At 40.6% G+C, this 17,368-nt stretch overlaps 1 protein-coding gene and 1 long non-coding RNA gene across 2 annotated transcripts in view; one reads left to right on the forward strand and one right to left on the reverse strand.

Moving 5' to 3' along the window:
* Positions 1–17,368, reverse strand: part of TMC3 (transmembrane channel like 3) — a 40,891-nt gene that overhangs the window by 19,305 nt on the left and 4,218 nt on the right. The window contains exons 3-10 of the mRNA XM_003810740.6: positions 15,354–15,429; positions 10,575–10,656; positions 7,720–7,826; positions 6,758–6,856; positions 6,505–6,647; positions 4,806–4,953; positions 4,085–4,128; positions 74–221 (exon numbers count right to left, since the gene is read on the reverse strand). Of these exons, the coding sequence (XP_003810788.2) occupies positions 74–221; positions 4,085–4,128; positions 4,806–4,953; positions 6,505–6,647; positions 6,758–6,856; positions 7,720–7,826; positions 10,575–10,656; positions 15,354–15,429 (847 nt within the window). The remainder of the gene's footprint in view (positions 1–73; positions 222–4,084; positions 4,129–4,805; positions 4,954–6,504; positions 6,648–6,757; positions 6,857–7,719; positions 7,827–10,574; positions 10,657–15,353; positions 15,430–17,368) is intronic.
* LOC130540837 (uncharacterized) overlaps positions 6,556–17,368 on the forward strand; it is a 34,261-nt gene continuing 23,448 nt past the window's right edge. Inside the window, exons 1-2 of the long non-coding RNA XR_010109981.1 lie at positions 6,556–6,859; positions 10,274–10,391. This is a non-coding gene — a long non-coding RNA (uncharacterized LOC130540837). The remainder of the gene's footprint in view (positions 6,860–10,273; positions 10,392–17,368) is intronic.

Consider the following 17,368-nt stretch of genomic DNA (forward strand, 5'->3'; position numbering starts at 1 on the left):
GGATTACAGGCATCAGCCACTGTGCCCAGCTATGTCTCTTTTCTAGGGTGCTGCAGGTAATGGCAGTGGGTACCTCATTCTTTTCCCAAAGTGTCAGCTCCTTCTTCGACTGCTCCAGCTTCTGGGACCGGTCCACCACAAAGTAGATGAGATAAATGCTCCCAGCCAGTGAGAGAAGCACCAGGATGTTGGCAATAATCCTCAGGCAGATGGTCACTGCCCTGGGGAGAGAAACAGGCATGAGAACGGTACACAGGGTCCTGGTCACAGCAGCACAATGCAAAGACAACACTGCTTGGGGACTGGAACACATCCATTGCCAAGAGGATTCTCTGCCCTGAAGCATCAGTGCTCTTCCAGCCCACCCCACCCAGCACCCTAGAATTCCTCATTTTCTAAGAGATCAACGACCAGTCATAAATTCAACCAGCCTGCATCAGTGGGGTTTGAAACAAACAAACGAACAAATAAATGCCTCTTGTTTTAGAGTCAGAGTATTTGGGGTTCAGTTCTAGCTTCACTACTTGAAATTGGAGTCTTGTGGTATGCACATTAAAGATATAGGAATTCAAGTAAATGTGTTCAGCAGAGGGAGGGAGGGAGGAAGGCAGGGAGGAAGAGAGGAAGGGAGGACACGATTCTGCCTGTCATCCCATATAATGAATCTGACATTGTACAGTCATGTGACGCATAATGGCATTTTGGTCAATGACGGACTGCATATATGACAGTGGTTCCATAAGATTATATTGGAGCTGAAAAATTCCTATGGCCTAGGACATTGTAGCATGATGCATTGCACTCACGTTTGTGGTGATGCTGGTGTAAACAAGCCTACTGCACTGCCAGTTGTATAAAAGTATAGTATATACAATTATGTACAGTACATATTTGATAATGAATTAAATGACTGTTACTGGCTTATGTATTTACTATATTTTTAAAATCATTATTTTAGGGTATACTTCTACTTATTTAAAACAAAATGTTAACTGTAAAACAGCCTCAGGCAGGTCATTCAGGAGGCATCCAGGGTAAGGCACTGTTACCATAAGAGATGACACCTCCGTGCGTGTTATGGCCCCGAAGACCTTCCAGTGGGAAAAGATGTGGAGGTGGAAGGCAGTGATATTGATTATCCTGACTCCGTGCAGGCCTAGGCTAATGTGTGTGTTAGTCTTTTGTTTGTTTGTTTTTTGTTTGTTTGTTTGTTTGTTTGTTTGAGACAGCATTTTGCTCTTGTTGCCCAGGCTGGAGTGCAATAGCACAATCTCGGCTCACTGCGACCTCTGCCTCCTGGGTTCAAGCGCTTCTCCTGCCTCAGCCTCCTGAGTAGCTGGGATTACAGGCATTTGCCACCACACCTGGCTAATTTTTGTATTTTTAGTAGAGACGGGGTTTTCCCATGTTGATCAGGCTTGTCTCAAAACGCCTGACCTCAGGTGATCTGCCCGCCTCGGCCTCCCAAAGTGCTGGGATTACAGGTGTGCGCCACCACGTCTGGCCTGGTCTTAGTTTTTAACAAAAAAAGTGTAAAAAGTTAAAAAAATTAAAAATAAAGCTTATAGAATAAGGATATAAAGAAAAACTGTTTTTGTACAGCTGTACAATGTGATTGTGTTTTAAGTATTACAAAACAGTCAGTTTTTTAAAATTTAAAAGTTCATAAACAAGTGACAGTAAACTAAGATTAATTTATTATTAAAGAAAGAAACTTTAAGAAATAAATATAGTGAGGCCTAAATGTACAGTGTTTATAAAGTCTACGCTAGTACGCAGTTGTGTCCTGGGCCTTCACATTCACTAATCACTCATTCACTGACTCACTCAGAGCAACTTCCAGTCCTGTAAGCTAATTCATGGTAAGTTCCCTATACAGGTGTACCATTTTTTAATCTTTTATACCACATTTTTATTGTACCTTTCTATGTCTAGATATGTTTAGATACACAAATACCATTGTGTTACAATTGCCTACAGTATTTAGTACAAGTAGCATGCTGTTCAGGTTTGTAGCCTAGGAGCAATTGGCTATACTATATAGCCTAGGTGTGTAGTAGGCTATACCATCTAGCTCTGTGTAAGTACATGCTATGATGTTCACACAAGGACAACAATGTGATCCTGTCACTATGCAACATCTGACTATTCCTTTGGTGGTTTCTTAATTGTCTTTCCTCTTTAGAAGTAAGCTCTAAGCTTTTTAGCCTTTTTCAATGCTGTTATCTTCAGCTCTTAAAACAGGCTTAGCATATATGGATGCTTCATAAATATTTGCTAGATGAATAAGTAAATAAAGGAGCAACTAATTGCCCATGAGATGGGAGACACGGGGCTCATCTCTTTCCTAATTTGGTCTCACTTCTCATATGCCTCTGATAGTGAGGGCAGGTGTGTGAATCAGTAATGATTCTAGTACTTACATACATGTTTCTGGTTTTAACTGAAACACATCCATTTTTTTCTAACACTGGAGGACAACTCCCTGTCTGACTTCAATTGGCCTATTTTGAAGGCACCTTCTTCTGCCAACTGTGGAGCTTGTCTTAGCCTGGCTAAGGCCTGGAATCCCAGTCCTTTTTGCAGGCACTTTATTTGGGAAGTGATCTCAGAAAGCAGGAGTGGAGGTTGATCCCAGAAAGCAGGAGTGGAGGTCCTGGAGTGGAGCAGGAGAGAGGGGCCATCAGTACAAGGATATGCAATGGGGTTGGCAGCAGCTAGAGGTAAATGCAGGGCCTTCTGAGGGGCTTATGAAATGCCTGACAGAACTGTTTGCCCAGTGTGAAATAGGAAAGCATTTATTCTATTCCCAGCGGTTCAGGGTAGCTCCATGAGCATTCACTCCCAGCATTGCACCCAGCCTCTTGGTTGCACATGCATATGTGTTGACTGGGATCTTGTGGGTTCCCTATGCAGCAGCCTCAGAAGATCCCTGGGGCACCAAACAGCGGGTACGAGCAAGGGGTACATGTGTGCAGCTGGTGGTGACCTGCACAGTCCTGCCCAGTAGCAAGGGCTGGAGAAAAGTATGGCCAAGAGGATTTGAAGGGGCACCCAAGGTATACTATCTTCTCCATGAAATTTCTACCCACTGGGGACCTTGGGCAGATCACAACTCTTCCCTCTACACATGTTTTGGCCCTTGATTTGCACAATGAGGAAACATTCCCAAATGAGATGATAAATGTCACTTTGCTTGGTAAAAATAACAACATGGCACAGTACGTTATTATTATTATCAACTCTGGTGGAGGAGAGCTACAGAGAAAGAATCAGATGGCAGAATCCCATACTTTTATAGGTGAGGAACTTCAGGTTCATGAAGTTCAGGAGCATTTCCCAGGTTATCGACATTAATGACAGAGAGGACTAGAATCCATGTCTTCTGACTCCCTATGGACAGCCCTTTCCAACTCCTCCCCCACTCCCTAAGCTCCCTCATTATTCCAGAGGCTGGGTGTGTTTCCTTAATTCCCCATGTCCTTTTGTACAAGTCCTCCGAATGGGCTTTCTGCACTGTGGAAACTAATCATGAGGGCTAAATAACCAGTAAGGATGTGGGATGAACAGACCTACCTGTCTTCATGAGGTCAGGGCCATTGCCCTTCCCTGGGAATGGCTTTCCCTTTCATTAGTTCTCTGTTTGAAGGGCTTCACCCTCACCAGCATAGCTCTCAAGATCTTGAGAAGAATCTTGAACCTAGGAAATCATCTTGAAAGGCTTGTGAACACCAACTGGATAATATTTGTGTCTTATGACTTGTTTCTAAATAAAACTAGTCTTAACAGCATAAGTTGGTGCTCAAAATACCTCTTTTATTATCTAAGTAGAAGAGGAAGAAATAAGAAACTGGTCAATTTCAGACCCTGTGACCCTTGTTACAGGATCTATGGAAGGAGGAAGTGGTCCTAAATATTGCTAAGAAAAAAATCATTCAGTTCCCTCAGGTCACATTATGAGAAAGGAAGAAAGAAGAGCTGCCTGACAATTATGAAAATAAGATATAGATGATCTGGTAGTTTTTGTACCAAACTAAAAATAAAACTTATCAATGAATTCAACATGGGGAGTAATAATACCTACAGGTTTTTGCTTTTCTTTTTCTCCTGTTCTTCCAGTATAGCTTCCTTTAAGAAAAATACATACAGCAATAAAAGCTTAGCATCATCATTAATTATAAATCATTAGAAATAATTTACCCAGTAATTTAGCTCATACCTTCATTGTCTAAGACTTTATTCTGTAGGATTCAATTGATATAAATGAGTTAGATATCAATAATCTAATAATTGAAAAAATATTGGCGGTTGGGAAGAGGGATTGGGAGATAGTATGGCTGTAATTTAAATTATCTAAGTAGATTTTTTTTCTCAAAATAGTGCACCATTTAGCTGTCAGTATAGTTCAATAGAGCTAAGTCTCTGAATATTTTTGATTGCATTATTTTCTAAGTTAAAAGTAAAAGCCTATATCCCTCACATATATGTATTCGCTCATTTTCAGGTTATATACATGCAACATGGTAATAATCCATTATGTAAATTATCTAAAATATACAAACTGAAATTTTAAAAGGATAAAATGGAAAAGTTTAAAAAGAAAGGAGTTTCAAAATGTTTCTCCCTCCCTTCATTGAGTCATTTGGTACATTTCCTGGAGCATGTTCACCTCACTTTGGAAACAACTGCCCTGGACAATGAACATCAATGGGAAGAGGATGGTTCTGGCTTCCAGCTGAGGGCCAGCGGCTGGCTCTGACCCTGAGCTGCCCACCCCCGCAGGCTGCACAGGCTCACTCACTCACCCTGATGCTGTTCACTATGGCAGCTGTTTTGCTCTCTGCAGCCTCTGGGTTTCCAATGAGGTAATCCCAGGCACAGAACACCCGCCAGCAGAAGGTATAGTTTTCGTTGGAAGCACTGGCAAGACTCGTGCGGGAGTTCTTAGCCATCCTGCAAAAGAGGAGCACAAACAGGTCTTAGGAGTCTCAGGAATAGGGGGCTGTAGCTAGCACCCACGGAGCCTTTGTGTGAATTAGCATAGGCTGCACCCCTCTGGGTGGACGCAGCTCCTCGGGTCACAGCTTGGACAGGAGAGCACCGACTGGATTTCTGCCCATGCTTGTGACCTCAGCAACACTTTGGAACAGTGTGAAAACTGCAATGGCCCACTATTATATGAGTTCATTTGACAAGGACTCTCACCACTGTGGTGCCCAGCAGGTCACTGCAGGTGTGTGTCCCAGGAGCCAGCTGTTCTCATCTCTTTGCAGCTGTGATTGTGAAATAAAATTTTCCTTTGAATCAGTCTTCTTGGAGCTCCTTCCCATGGGAACTCTACCCCGTGGGACTCCACATAACGTGCTGAGTCCCTCTTTCCCACATTTCTTTAGATATTTGAAGGCAGGAGTCATCAACCCTCCTTAGGTGAAACTCTCCCTACTTTTTAGAGCCTTTCTCCTGTAATAAGGTCTCCTCTCCATCCATATTTCTTGCTTCCAAGTTTGCTCTAATCTGTCTCTTACATTGTATGTCTAGTAAAGGGCCCGAGTCTTCCATGTGGGTCCTGGAAGCCACCAGGAGCTAAGCTGGAAAGCTTCAGGGGAACTGAAGGCCCCTAGGTCATTATGCACCTCCTCAAGTTTTGTTTATTTGTTTATTGTCTTTTTTACCCCAAGTGCTTCTATCTGCATTTTGCTAACATGCCACAAGGGGGTTGGGCAATGAAGGGTGGTTACACAAATCAAGCAGAAGCAGCAGATGAACCAGCATGGGTGGGGCCAGCTTTTCCCCGGGATTTGGAGCCTCCTTATCAGTCTGCATTTCTCTAGCTCCCACACGAAAGACCTGGTGATGTTCTGAGCCAACCTACCCATTTTACAGATGAGGCTCAGGGAAGCAAGGTGAGTTCCTACAGGTCTCACAGTCGGGGTGGTGCAGATCTCCTAACCCCCACCAGATTGCGTCTTTTGCATTTTGCCTCCCCAGTGATGACCTAGAGGTGCCAACTGCATCACAGCACAGACAAGCCTGGCCTTTGCAGAATTTGTAGCTAGGTCACAGGCAAACAAACATACAACCAAAGGAGGACGTTTTGCTTTTTGCAGCCTCTGGTCACCTAGATCATATTGCTTATGTCCCTATTAGTGCAGCTACCACATTGTCTAAAATTACATGAACTGGTAAATCTATATGATTCTTGTATTTCCAGGCCCAATATAGGACCTAGTACAAAGCAGTAAGTGTTCAATAAGTACTTGTTAAAATGAACATGCCTCTTTTAGCCTTGGTTCTTCTCATCTGTAAAATGGATACAGTTATGCCTTAACTTTACATGGCTATTGACAAGATTAGATGACATTACACATATCATAACACTTGATATGTATTTTGAGAAATCGAGCAGTCATACTTTTTTAAAAGAATGATGAAGCTGTAAGAAAACACTGCCATTACACGTATCATAACACTTGATATGTATTTTGAGAAATTGAGCAGTCATACTTTTTTAAAAGAATGATGAAGCTGTAAGCAAACACTGCCATCCCCACTAGGAAATATGCCAAGGGCAGCCGGTAGCCAGCTCTCCCGATCTTCCTCTCCCTGCCGTAATATCCGTAGAAGAGGACAGAGTACTGGAGGTAGCCCTGCAAAGAAAACACTCAGTGTCATTTCTGCTTCCCGTTCCGAGGTCTCAGAACTGTGGCCCATTCACCCCTTCCCTCAGGACAAGAGTGTGGCCAAGCATCAATCTCACCCCCAGAGACCAGACGGTGTCCAGGTCTTGGGCAGACGAAACCTGCTCCTTGGGGATGGTCTTCCTGGCTGTGCTTCCAAAGGGCTGGCCTGCAATCAGCTGGTGAGAGAGGAAAGCATGTCGTGTGGTCCTCTGGGTGGGAGGGGACCGGGAGAAAATGAGAGGTTGATCTCCATGTGCTTGTGAAAATGCCACACATAAGAGATCTCCAGGGGGTGGATTTCTGCTTGATTTTCATTAATGAAAAATTAATCTTGGGCAGCCAGATTTTCTTTTTGCCTGATTAGAGCTCACCTGGATGTACTCTCTCTGAGCTAGACATGGTTTCTACAGGTGGATTATTAAGACCCCTGTTAGGAATGGCCCATTTACTTTTTGAGGATGAAGTTTAGTTGAGAAATGGATTTTATTTCTTTATGTAAATGTAAGGGGCACGAGTGCGGTTTTGTTACATGGATACATCATGCTATGGTGAGGTCTGGGCTTTAGTGTTCCCATAATCTGAATAATGTACACAGTCTGGGTATTATTTCAACTTTGGGCTGGCAAACTGGCTGGTTGGCCAAATCCAACCCATGGCCTTTTTGTATGGCCCAAGAGCTAAGAATAGTTTTGCATTTTTAAGTGGTTGGGGAAAAAAATCAAAATAATTTATATAAAATTCAAATTTCAGTATTCATAAATAAAATTTTATTGAAACACAACCACATTCACTGGTTGATATACTGTCTGCAGGTGCTTTTGTGCTACACGGCAGATTTGAGTCATTGTGACAGACACCAAATAGCCCATGAAGCCTAAAGTATTTATTCTGTGGCCCTTTACAGAAAAAGTTTGCCAAGCCCTGCTTTACACAAACACACATATTTTCATCCCCACAGTGATAACCAGAGGAGCCATTTTATGCGACTGCTGTAATGTCTCCTCTTTTTAATGAGTGGTACTTTCCTGAAACATCTTACCTCTGGAATGACAATAAAAGCACCTGTCATAATGGTGAGCACAATATTAATTCCAAATAACCATCTCAAGAATATGAAATAGGAGGCAACGCCAGATCCAAAATGACCTAAAGAAAGACAAGATAATGAGAACAGTTTAAATAAAATCCTCATAGTGCAAGAAATCCTACCAAAAAAACACCATAATTTTTCTTACATCCACGGGACATAGAGTAAGAATGCCATTATTGTACCAATCGAGGTGTTCCTTCCTAAATGTTAACTCAGACAGATCAAGATGCCCCTGAATATCTATCAGTTCTATAGGCAGGAAAAGTCTCCAGTTTGCCTAAAATGCTATTTGATAGTCACTTCCCTAATGACTTATTTATCTAAAATGGTCTTATCAAATTTACAATATTTCATGTATGTTAACAAGTATCAGCATCTTTTAAGAATTTGGCATATTTCTTATCTATTTTGCACCATTTTGAGAATTTCAAGGATTTTGCTAAGGGTCTTTTTGCCTTAATTTCAAGATAAAACACCATTTGCTAGATGTTCACAATAGTGGACCGTGGGTGAAGTGTACGCGGGAATTCTCTTTCCAACTTTTCTATACATCTAAACTTATTCTAAAATAAAAATCATAGTAAAAACAAATTTATATCTATTGAGAAAATCCAGGAGCATAGAAGAACTCAGATGAGGATGTAGGCAACAATTTGACAGCATTCTGGAGTAGGTAGTTTTATGTCATTTAAAAAAAAAACTCTTAAATTTTTATTTCAAATCTAGTTTATGTTTGTCATAATGAGTAGCAAAACACAAAACATCAAAAGGACAAGAAAAATTACCTATTCTGTGATCACTAAATTAAAATCACGATTAGAATTAGTTTCTATTAAACTTTTAGTGTAACCCTCCACAATTATTCTATACAAATAATGTTTTTGTATAAGATTGGCATTTCTCTCCAGCATACATCTTCAATTATCAATATATTACAAGCATTTTCTCTTGCAAAGAAATACTCTTCTATAAAATAAATTTTATTGTTCCATTAAGTAAATTTTCCATAACTTACTTAAACTATTCCCCATGACTTGACATTTAGGACATTTCTAACTGTTCACCAGGGTGAATAGTTCTATAATAAATAATTTCTGTCTAAGGTAAGGTTTCCTAGAAGCAGAGCTTGAGAAAGGGATTTGGCTACAGGTGATTTGTTGAGGAAGCACTCTCCGTAGAGAAGTTGTGAAGGAGTCAGGGAAGGTCGGGGGAAAGAGCCAGGGAAGGGCACGATCTTAGCTGCAGCCTAGCTGAGTCTATCCCACCAGCAGTTCTGCAGCATGAATTGCACCACTGAGTTGGTCCCACTTGGAGCAAGGGATCAGACTTGAATGCCCCTCTGTCAATGGTCACTGCCTCTAGACTCTAGGTGGTGAGTGGGCGATTGGGGTGATAGGAGGTAGTCCTGGGGCAATTCTCTGAAGGGGAGCAGCTGAGTGACAAGAAGTCCATACTCAACAGCTGAGGAAAGGGTAGACTAGCCAAGGAAGGGCAACCTGGGTACAGCACTAATGGCAGCTACTACAACCTTGTTTGTTTAGTTTATTATGGTTTTCTCTGTTTTTTTTTTTTTGGAAATGGAAGCATATTACCAAAGTATACAACATTTTGAAGACTTTTGGTACATATTAAAACTTTTTTAAAAAGAAATACTGTCCTAATTTACATTTCTGCCAGCATATCAAAGTGCTTAATCCATTTAAATATTCAACATGTTTTTCCCAATTTGTCATCTAACTTTTAGCTTTATTTTTTATGTATGTAAGTTTTCTTTTTTTAGGTAATTAAAAATAACAGTACTTTTTCCTCCTTCACTTTTATGATTAGATATGTCTCCATTCTGCATTCATACCATCAATTTTAAGTGAAGGAGTTAAACTTACTCTTTAAAACAATTGAATCAATTGTTCCAGTGATATTTATGCAGTAGACTGACTTCAATAATTATTGCATGCTAAAAGTCTAAGTGTATTCTTATCTGTCCCTGAATTTTTTGCTTACTCCTTTGATTTGCCCGTCAATTCCCACACTATGCTATACTGCTTCAATTGTTGTAGCTTTATGATATACTTTAATATCTTGATCATGCAACTTCATTTGCATTCTTCTTTATAATTTTTTTATTAATCTCTTGGATATTTTTTCTTCCATATAAGTTTTATGATCATTTTGTTAAATACTTGGTAACAATACATTGAGATTTTTATTTGATTGCATCAAACTTGTAAATTAATTTTTGGAAAATTAACATCTTCCAAATATTAAATCTTCATATGTGTTTTAACAAGACTTTTCTATCCTGTGGTATAATTTTACCACAGGATATTTTGGACTTATTGTTAAGTCTATTCCAGGTATTGTGTGTGTCAGTGTGATTGTAGACATGATTTATTTATTTTTTGGTGTATGTTTTCTAAATGGGCACAATTATCTCTATAAAAATGCAGATTTTTGTATTTGTGTTTTGCAATTCCTTGAGCTACCCTCTTATTCATCCTCATAGGTTTTCGCTTGATCTTTTCGGGGTTTGCATTATATCTGACTGAAGGAATGAACTGGGAGAGAACAGCAGAGCCGCAGCGGAATGTGGAAAGGCCCACGTCGAGACTGTTCCCATTCTGGTAGGTGGTGGGGACAGGTATCTTGTCTTCTGGCTCTGTTGTCCCATATGGAGCCTGGTGACTCTGCTATGAGAGTGCCCTCAGCTGCACAGCATAAGGACCAGAACACAGCAGACTCTCCTTAGGCTGTGACTGGCCACTAGCATTGCATACCTGCCCCACTCTCCAGGTGTAAATACTTACTCTCGATTTTCTTTATCCTCATTTCCCAGGGAATGAAGATGACCACAAAGTTACAGGCGAGACGAGCAAATTTCCGCCAGAGCTAGACAAGAGGGGTCAGGATTAGAGAGGTCACATACGTGAAGATGGCAATGGCTGTGCAGTACTAGGCACCTAAATGGAATATACCAGACACTCCCTCTGGTACCTTTAATTATGGATTATGGCTTCATAGGCCTTTAAGCTGCACTAGAACCAAAGTAGCTCCCTTGTCTGTGCTCCTAACCAGGTGAATGGACACCAGCTTTGGAGGAATAATGCAAGCTGCAGCCCCATAGAATATGCACCTCAATACAGACACCACCCGAGCCGTGATGCCTGTATTGAAGTGCATATTCTATAGGGTTGCAGTTTGCATTAGCCATCCCATTCCTGATGAGGGGTATCTTTTGCTCTTTGAGAAAAAAATTTTTTTTTAACTTTTGGCAATTACATCTTAAAACCACAAGACACAGTACAAATTACTCGAGGAATGATATCTAAATAAATCCACTTGATCCTGTCATAAACCTAAGGGGATTCTGAGAGTGTGCCCCAGGAATCCAGATGCCTAACAGACTCCCCAGGTGATTACAAGTGCATCCCTGTTTAAGGACCAAGAGTCTAGAGCCTACCCTGAAAATGAGCCCCACCCTAATGTGTGACTCGCCTCCTGCTACAGCCTCTTTCCTGGATAGAGCTGTCAGGGATAAGGTCTAAAAATTTGTCTTGTATTTTTGGCCAGGCGCGGTGGCTCACGCCTGTAATCCAACACTTTGGGAGGCCAAGACGGGCAGATCACAAGGTCAGGAGTTCGAGACCAGCCTGGCTAATAAAGTGAAACCCAGTCTCTACTAAAAATACAAAAATTAGTCAGGTGTGGTGGCGTGCGCCTGTAGACCCAGCTACTCTACTGAGGCAGAAGAATCGCTTGAACCCGGGAGGCAGAGGTTGCAGTGAGCCGAGACCGTGCCACTGCACTGCAGCCTGGGGGACAGAGTGAGACTCCATCTCAAAAAAAAAAAAAATCGTCTTATGTTTTTAAGATGCAATTGCCAAAAGTTTAAAAAACATTTCTCAAAAGCGAATAAAGCAAGACATGCCCTGACACTAGTTCTGCTTCCAACAAAGTTGGCAGGTTGTGCATTTTAACACACAAACAATCTGGGTTTGTGCTGGAAGCAAATGATATCATTGCAGAAAGAGGGATTACAAATGTAATTATGACATTCTGAACTATAAGACCACACATGGTCCCGGTATAGACATGTATGATAATGTCATTCTGGACGTGTCTGCTGAGGCCAGAATGGCTGCTTGTAAATGAAAATCTGAATTTTATCAGAAGTTTATCAGAAGTTGTTCATCTTCTGTTCATGATTTGAGAGCCAACTCAAATACAGCCACTCCCACGAACACAGAATCTCTGTAGCCAGAAAAGAAATTCTCCTCTTTGTAAACTCCCCCAGCAATAATTTTTGGTCTCTCTCATAATGTTTATCATATCCTACCTTACATTACCTTAATTTTGTTCACCTGGCTTGTCTCCTAGGGCATAGAGAGGGAGAGGCAGGCTTTCTGATCATTTATTCCCCCAGTATCCCGAGGAAGGGGTGCACCATCATCCTTTGGCAAGGGCTTGGTGTTGGAAAGCATTGAGTCTCTGGCCCGTTTTAAAGCCCTGAAGTCTAAGAAGCACAGGGCGGAAAGCCAGAGACCTGAGTTCTAGCTCTAATTTCACATCTATCTCACTATGTGTCCCTGGGGAAGTTATTTTATTTCCTTGGATTCCATTTCTCCATCTGTATAAGAAGTAAGATTTGATTAGTGGCATTCAGAGTGCTCTTTAAATTTAAAGTTGTATGAGAATTTTCATACATGCAACGGGCTAAGGCAGGGCAACTTTTGTAGGTGGGGGTAAAAAATCTCCCCCACCACCCCATCAGTAGTGCTTGAGGAGCCAGGGCCCTTGAACTCAGGTTAGAGAGCACTGGACTGAATGGCCCAAGATGCTCATTCTGGGAATAAGAGTCTATGCAAGTTGGCCTAAAGGAACTTCTTAAAGGAAAATGTGATTGAAAAAGGTGATTTGTTGATGACATGTTCAGTAAGGCATGGGGGAAAAAGTTTCATGCTTCTCTGATGATTTATACCAAATCTCCACAGCAAAAGCCTTGAAACAGGAATAATTCAAAATTTAAGAAAAAAGCAAAATCAAAACAAAGAAAAACTAAACTTGGAAGAAATAGATCCTAATTGTGGGTTTGGGTTATTGAGCTTTGGTAACTAAGAATAAGTTCTTTCTTTGGAAAGACTTACATGTCCACGCAGAAGATATTTAACAACATATATGATAGTTCATGTAAAGTATATTTATTCATAGTATGTGTTAAGCACCTAGATTGTGTTGACCTATCAACATGTCAACATGAACTATCATACATGTTGTTAGATATGTGATACATGCACATATCATTATACATACATACATATGTATGTATACATGTATCGTTATACATGTATGTATCATACAGATCTAACAATATGTATGACAGTTCATGAGAAGTATATTTATTCATAGTATGTATTAAGCACCTAGGTTGTGTTTTCCTGTGAATGCAGATAGTGAACACGACATGCAAGATGTCAGCTGGTGTGGAGTTTGCATTCAGGTAGAGACAAGGCAGTCACAAGCAAGTCCATGCCACAATGGGACACAGTCTATTAGGACTGGAGGAGAAGGCCCTTTAAACAAGGTCAGGGAAGGTCTAGCTGAGGAGGTCATACTTCAGCTGAGACTTGAATGAAAAGGAAAATGAAAAGTAAATGGGAAGAGTAGCTTTCTAAAAGGGGAGAACAGCCAGTACAAGTTGTGGGTTAGCACGAGCTGAGCGTTTCACAGAAGAGGATGGAGGAGAGAGGAGCGAGATAAAAATTTGGATTACCTTACTGAGTGTAAAAACTCTGCTTCTAATAATTCAGCCCATTATCAAGTTATACCTTTAATAATACTGAGTTTACTATTGCTAAAAGTCTCAATAGCTTTTCATTGTTATATATATATTATAGGTCGTTTGAATTCAGGTGAAATACTTTATTTCCTGTAGCACTTCAGCTTATTTAGAGAAAACAAAAGAGCTTGGTAGTTCATATGTCTACAAAAAGATAATTTATTTCATAAACTCCATCCTAGTGTGGCAGGAATAAGGAGTCATGGATGATTTGGTCATAAAAACAGATTAGAATTGTAAAGAAGATTTTTGTGAAGAGTAAGAAGAAAGAATGCCAAGATGTGTCCTTAGGGATTCTTTGATAGTTTATAATTTTTAAGACATGTAAAATTTATGACCAGCTTTAATTTAAGCTATATTAAGAATATTTTTGTTTCAGAGAATCTAAAAAGAGTGTATCTGTCAGTTATTGTCTCTTAAGATAACAAACAAAAATGTAATAATCAACATTGGTGCAGGTATTATGAGACTAATAATGGCGATATAAATCATCAAGGCTTTTAGAAAATAATCTTTAAATATTTATCAAAAGCCAAACAATGGACCACAGTCTTTTCTATAGGGATTGCAATTCTGGCATTCACCCTAAGAAAAAAATTCAAAAAGATAGAAAAATCTATATGTGCAAAGATGTTCTTCGTAGGGCTATTAATAATAATGAAAAATTAGAAGCAATTTAAATATCCACCAGTGGCCAAATGACTAATTAAATTAATATACATTTATCTGATGGAATACCACACAGTCAGTGAAAACCATTAAATATAAAAACTATATAGCAACATGGAAAAAAATAATATAATGGTGTTATGTGAAAAAAGAGGCAAGACAAAAATGTATATACACTACAATTATGGTATGAAAATAATTATGCAATGACTGATGTGAAATTTCTAAAATGATATTATATTGGGAAGTAGGGGGTATAGAAGGAGAAGTTATTTTTCTTTGTTTCTACACATTTATGAAATGACTTTATAAGCAGATAATTTTAATGTATACTTTTCCTTTAAGTAACTGAATGGGAAAAATAACAAACAAAAACCTTAACATTGTATTATAAAATGAGCATTGGCATATACCTGCAACTTTCTCATTGTAAGAAATACAGCTGTATACAGGGACACGGTGAATCAAACCTATGAATATGGGTGGGATTAACTCAGGAAAGGTGCTAGATCACTTTTGCCATCCTTTCTCCTGATGAATTAGGCTTACCCAGTTTCACACAATTGGGAAGGGAAGGCGTCTAGGACTAAAATTCAAGTTGGGAAATTCATACTTTTCAACTCTATCATCCTGATCTACAGCTGTATTACAGACTGGCACTCGCAACCTGTGTGTGATGGCAAGTATGATGGCAAACACAACCTCCTGGTTCTGGAGACCGCAGTGCTCACATGTGTGTGTGTTTTTTTTTTGTTGTTGTTGTTTTGTTTGTTTGTTTTTTGAGAGGGAGTCTCACTCTGTCGCCCAGACTGGAGTGCAGTGGCGTGATCTCGGCTCACTGCAACCTCTGCCTCCCAGGCTCAAGCGATTCTCCTGCCTCAGCCTCCCAAGTAGCTGGGACTACAGGCGCCTGCCACCACGCCCGGCTAATTGTTGTATGTTTAGTAGAGATGGGGTTTCACCGTGTTAGCCAGGATGGTCTTGATCTTCTGACCTCGTGATCCACCTCCCTTGGCCTCCCAAAGCACTGGGATTACAGGTGTGAGCCACCGCGCCCAGCCACATGTGTGTTCTGTATTACCTCTGCACCTGCTGCTTGGTAGCCTCGGGTCCTGGTCAGCCTCCCTTCGAACTTCAGCACAATGCCCTTCGCTCGTCTAAGAGAAGAAAAACATGATGGTGAACACAATTGTATCACACTTACAATTTCTGCAAAATGTGTAAAAATGCAACAGGAATAGGTTGCCATCTTGTCCTGAAAAATGATACAGCAAAAGATGCCATGAGAGAATGGAGTTACACAAATACTTCATGGTCTAATTTTTGGTAATCGGAAAACACCTTAAAATTTTTTTCTTTAATATTTAAATGGATACATAATTCAAAATGATGAATTTATACCAAAATTAGCTACAACTGAATTTCTTAAAGGCCTTCCCTGATTCTGGTGCTTGGCTGGGAATTCTGAGCTTTGGAAATCCTGGTGGCAGACACGTGCATCTTGGCCTCTCCACTTAGCAATTTTCCTCTTGCAGTCAATTGTTTAAAACTGCAAATCAGACCTGGCTTCAGAGAATCTGCCTCAAGTAAAGGTTGGTGTCTGATTAATGGCAGCAAAAAAGTCATGTCTACATAGACATGAACAATCTGATTCACCGCAAACAAACTTCTAACACACTGATTGATCACTCTTGAATTAACCTGATATCTCTGCCTAAATGTTCAGTCCTGAAAATGGACTAAATTCATTGGGATAGACAGTTAAACTCATACCTTAAATGAACAACAGGATTAGAAAATAAATGTTAGTGCCATAGACAGACTGAAGTCAAAGGCTCTTAGAGAGAAGAATGTCACCTTCAAGGTAACCTAATCATATACCACCCCATGCAGAGATGCTCATTATCTGATGGTTGGATGCCCTCTGCTTGATTATGTTCAGTGCTGAAAAACTTAGTTCTTCTGAATTAGCCATTTTGCTAGTTTGACAGGTTTACTTGGGAGGGTGCTCTGGTCTGTGCATCACAGCAACCCCCAATAACACCCACTGGTCTGAGTCCTTCCTTGGAAAACACAAGGTATAAGCCAACTCCTTTATCCACAGACAGGATGATCTCTCCAAAACATTACCTAACCAGAGTTCTTGGTTTTGGATCTCTCTTCCTACCATTGCAACATCTCCATCTTAATAGCCTAGCCAATGCATTGACTTCATTCTGGCCAGAACCAAAATGTAGGTCAGGAGCAAGGTTGATGTTCTACCCCATACCATGACTACCATGTTGGGACCATCTTAATAGAGCTGTCTGCTGCAAGTTTTTAAAAAGTAAAAGCCTATTGAAGTCAAATAACAATTCGTTTTATATCCTTATTTATTTTTTATTTTTTTCTGAAAATATTTAAACATTTTATGCACACCTATTTTGGGTCAAGCATAGTGGAATACAGAGTTGCCTAAAACAGAGTTTCCGCCAGGTGGGGTGGCTCACACCTGTAATCTCAGCACTTTGGGAGGCTGAGGTGGGAGGATTACTTGAGCCCAGGAGTTCAAGACCATCCTGGGCAACACAGTGAGATCCCATCTCTACAAAAATATTAAAAAAATTAGCTGGGTGTGGTGGCACATGACTGCAGTCCCAGCTACTTGGAAACATCAACAACAAAAAACCAGAGTCTCTGCCCTGGAAGAGTTCACTACCTAATAGGGATGACAGAGACCTTTAAAGACAATGACTGAGAGACAGTGGGTGTGACAAGAGCTATGACAGAGGGGTGATTGGGTGTGGAGGTAGCAGGGAGGGGCGGCCCAAACCAAGGCCCAGTCATAGACCTATGCTGATTTCATAGGAACTGACCACTTGCTTCCTGCAGGGGAAACAAGCATGTCCTATATTCTCTTAGACAGGTGACTCTTGCTCCAGACTCAGGGTTAGCTCACTCTGCTTTTATCTGCATCCTGCCATGCTCCCTTGATTCTCAAGCAGTCAGGGTTCCATGCTTTTTGCACCTTCCACAGAAGCACTGTGATGAACCTCAGCAAGTCCAATGAGGGAAGTGTTGCTCCAGTAGTTTCTCAAGGTGATGGAGAGGAGATAT

The sequence above is a fragment of the Pan paniscus genome, chromosome 16, assembly GCF_029289425.2.
Source record: "Pan paniscus chromosome 16, NHGRI_mPanPan1-v2.0_pri, whole genome shotgun sequence".
Taxonomy (NCBI): Eukaryota; Metazoa; Chordata; class Mammalia; order Primates; family Hominidae; genus Pan; species Pan paniscus.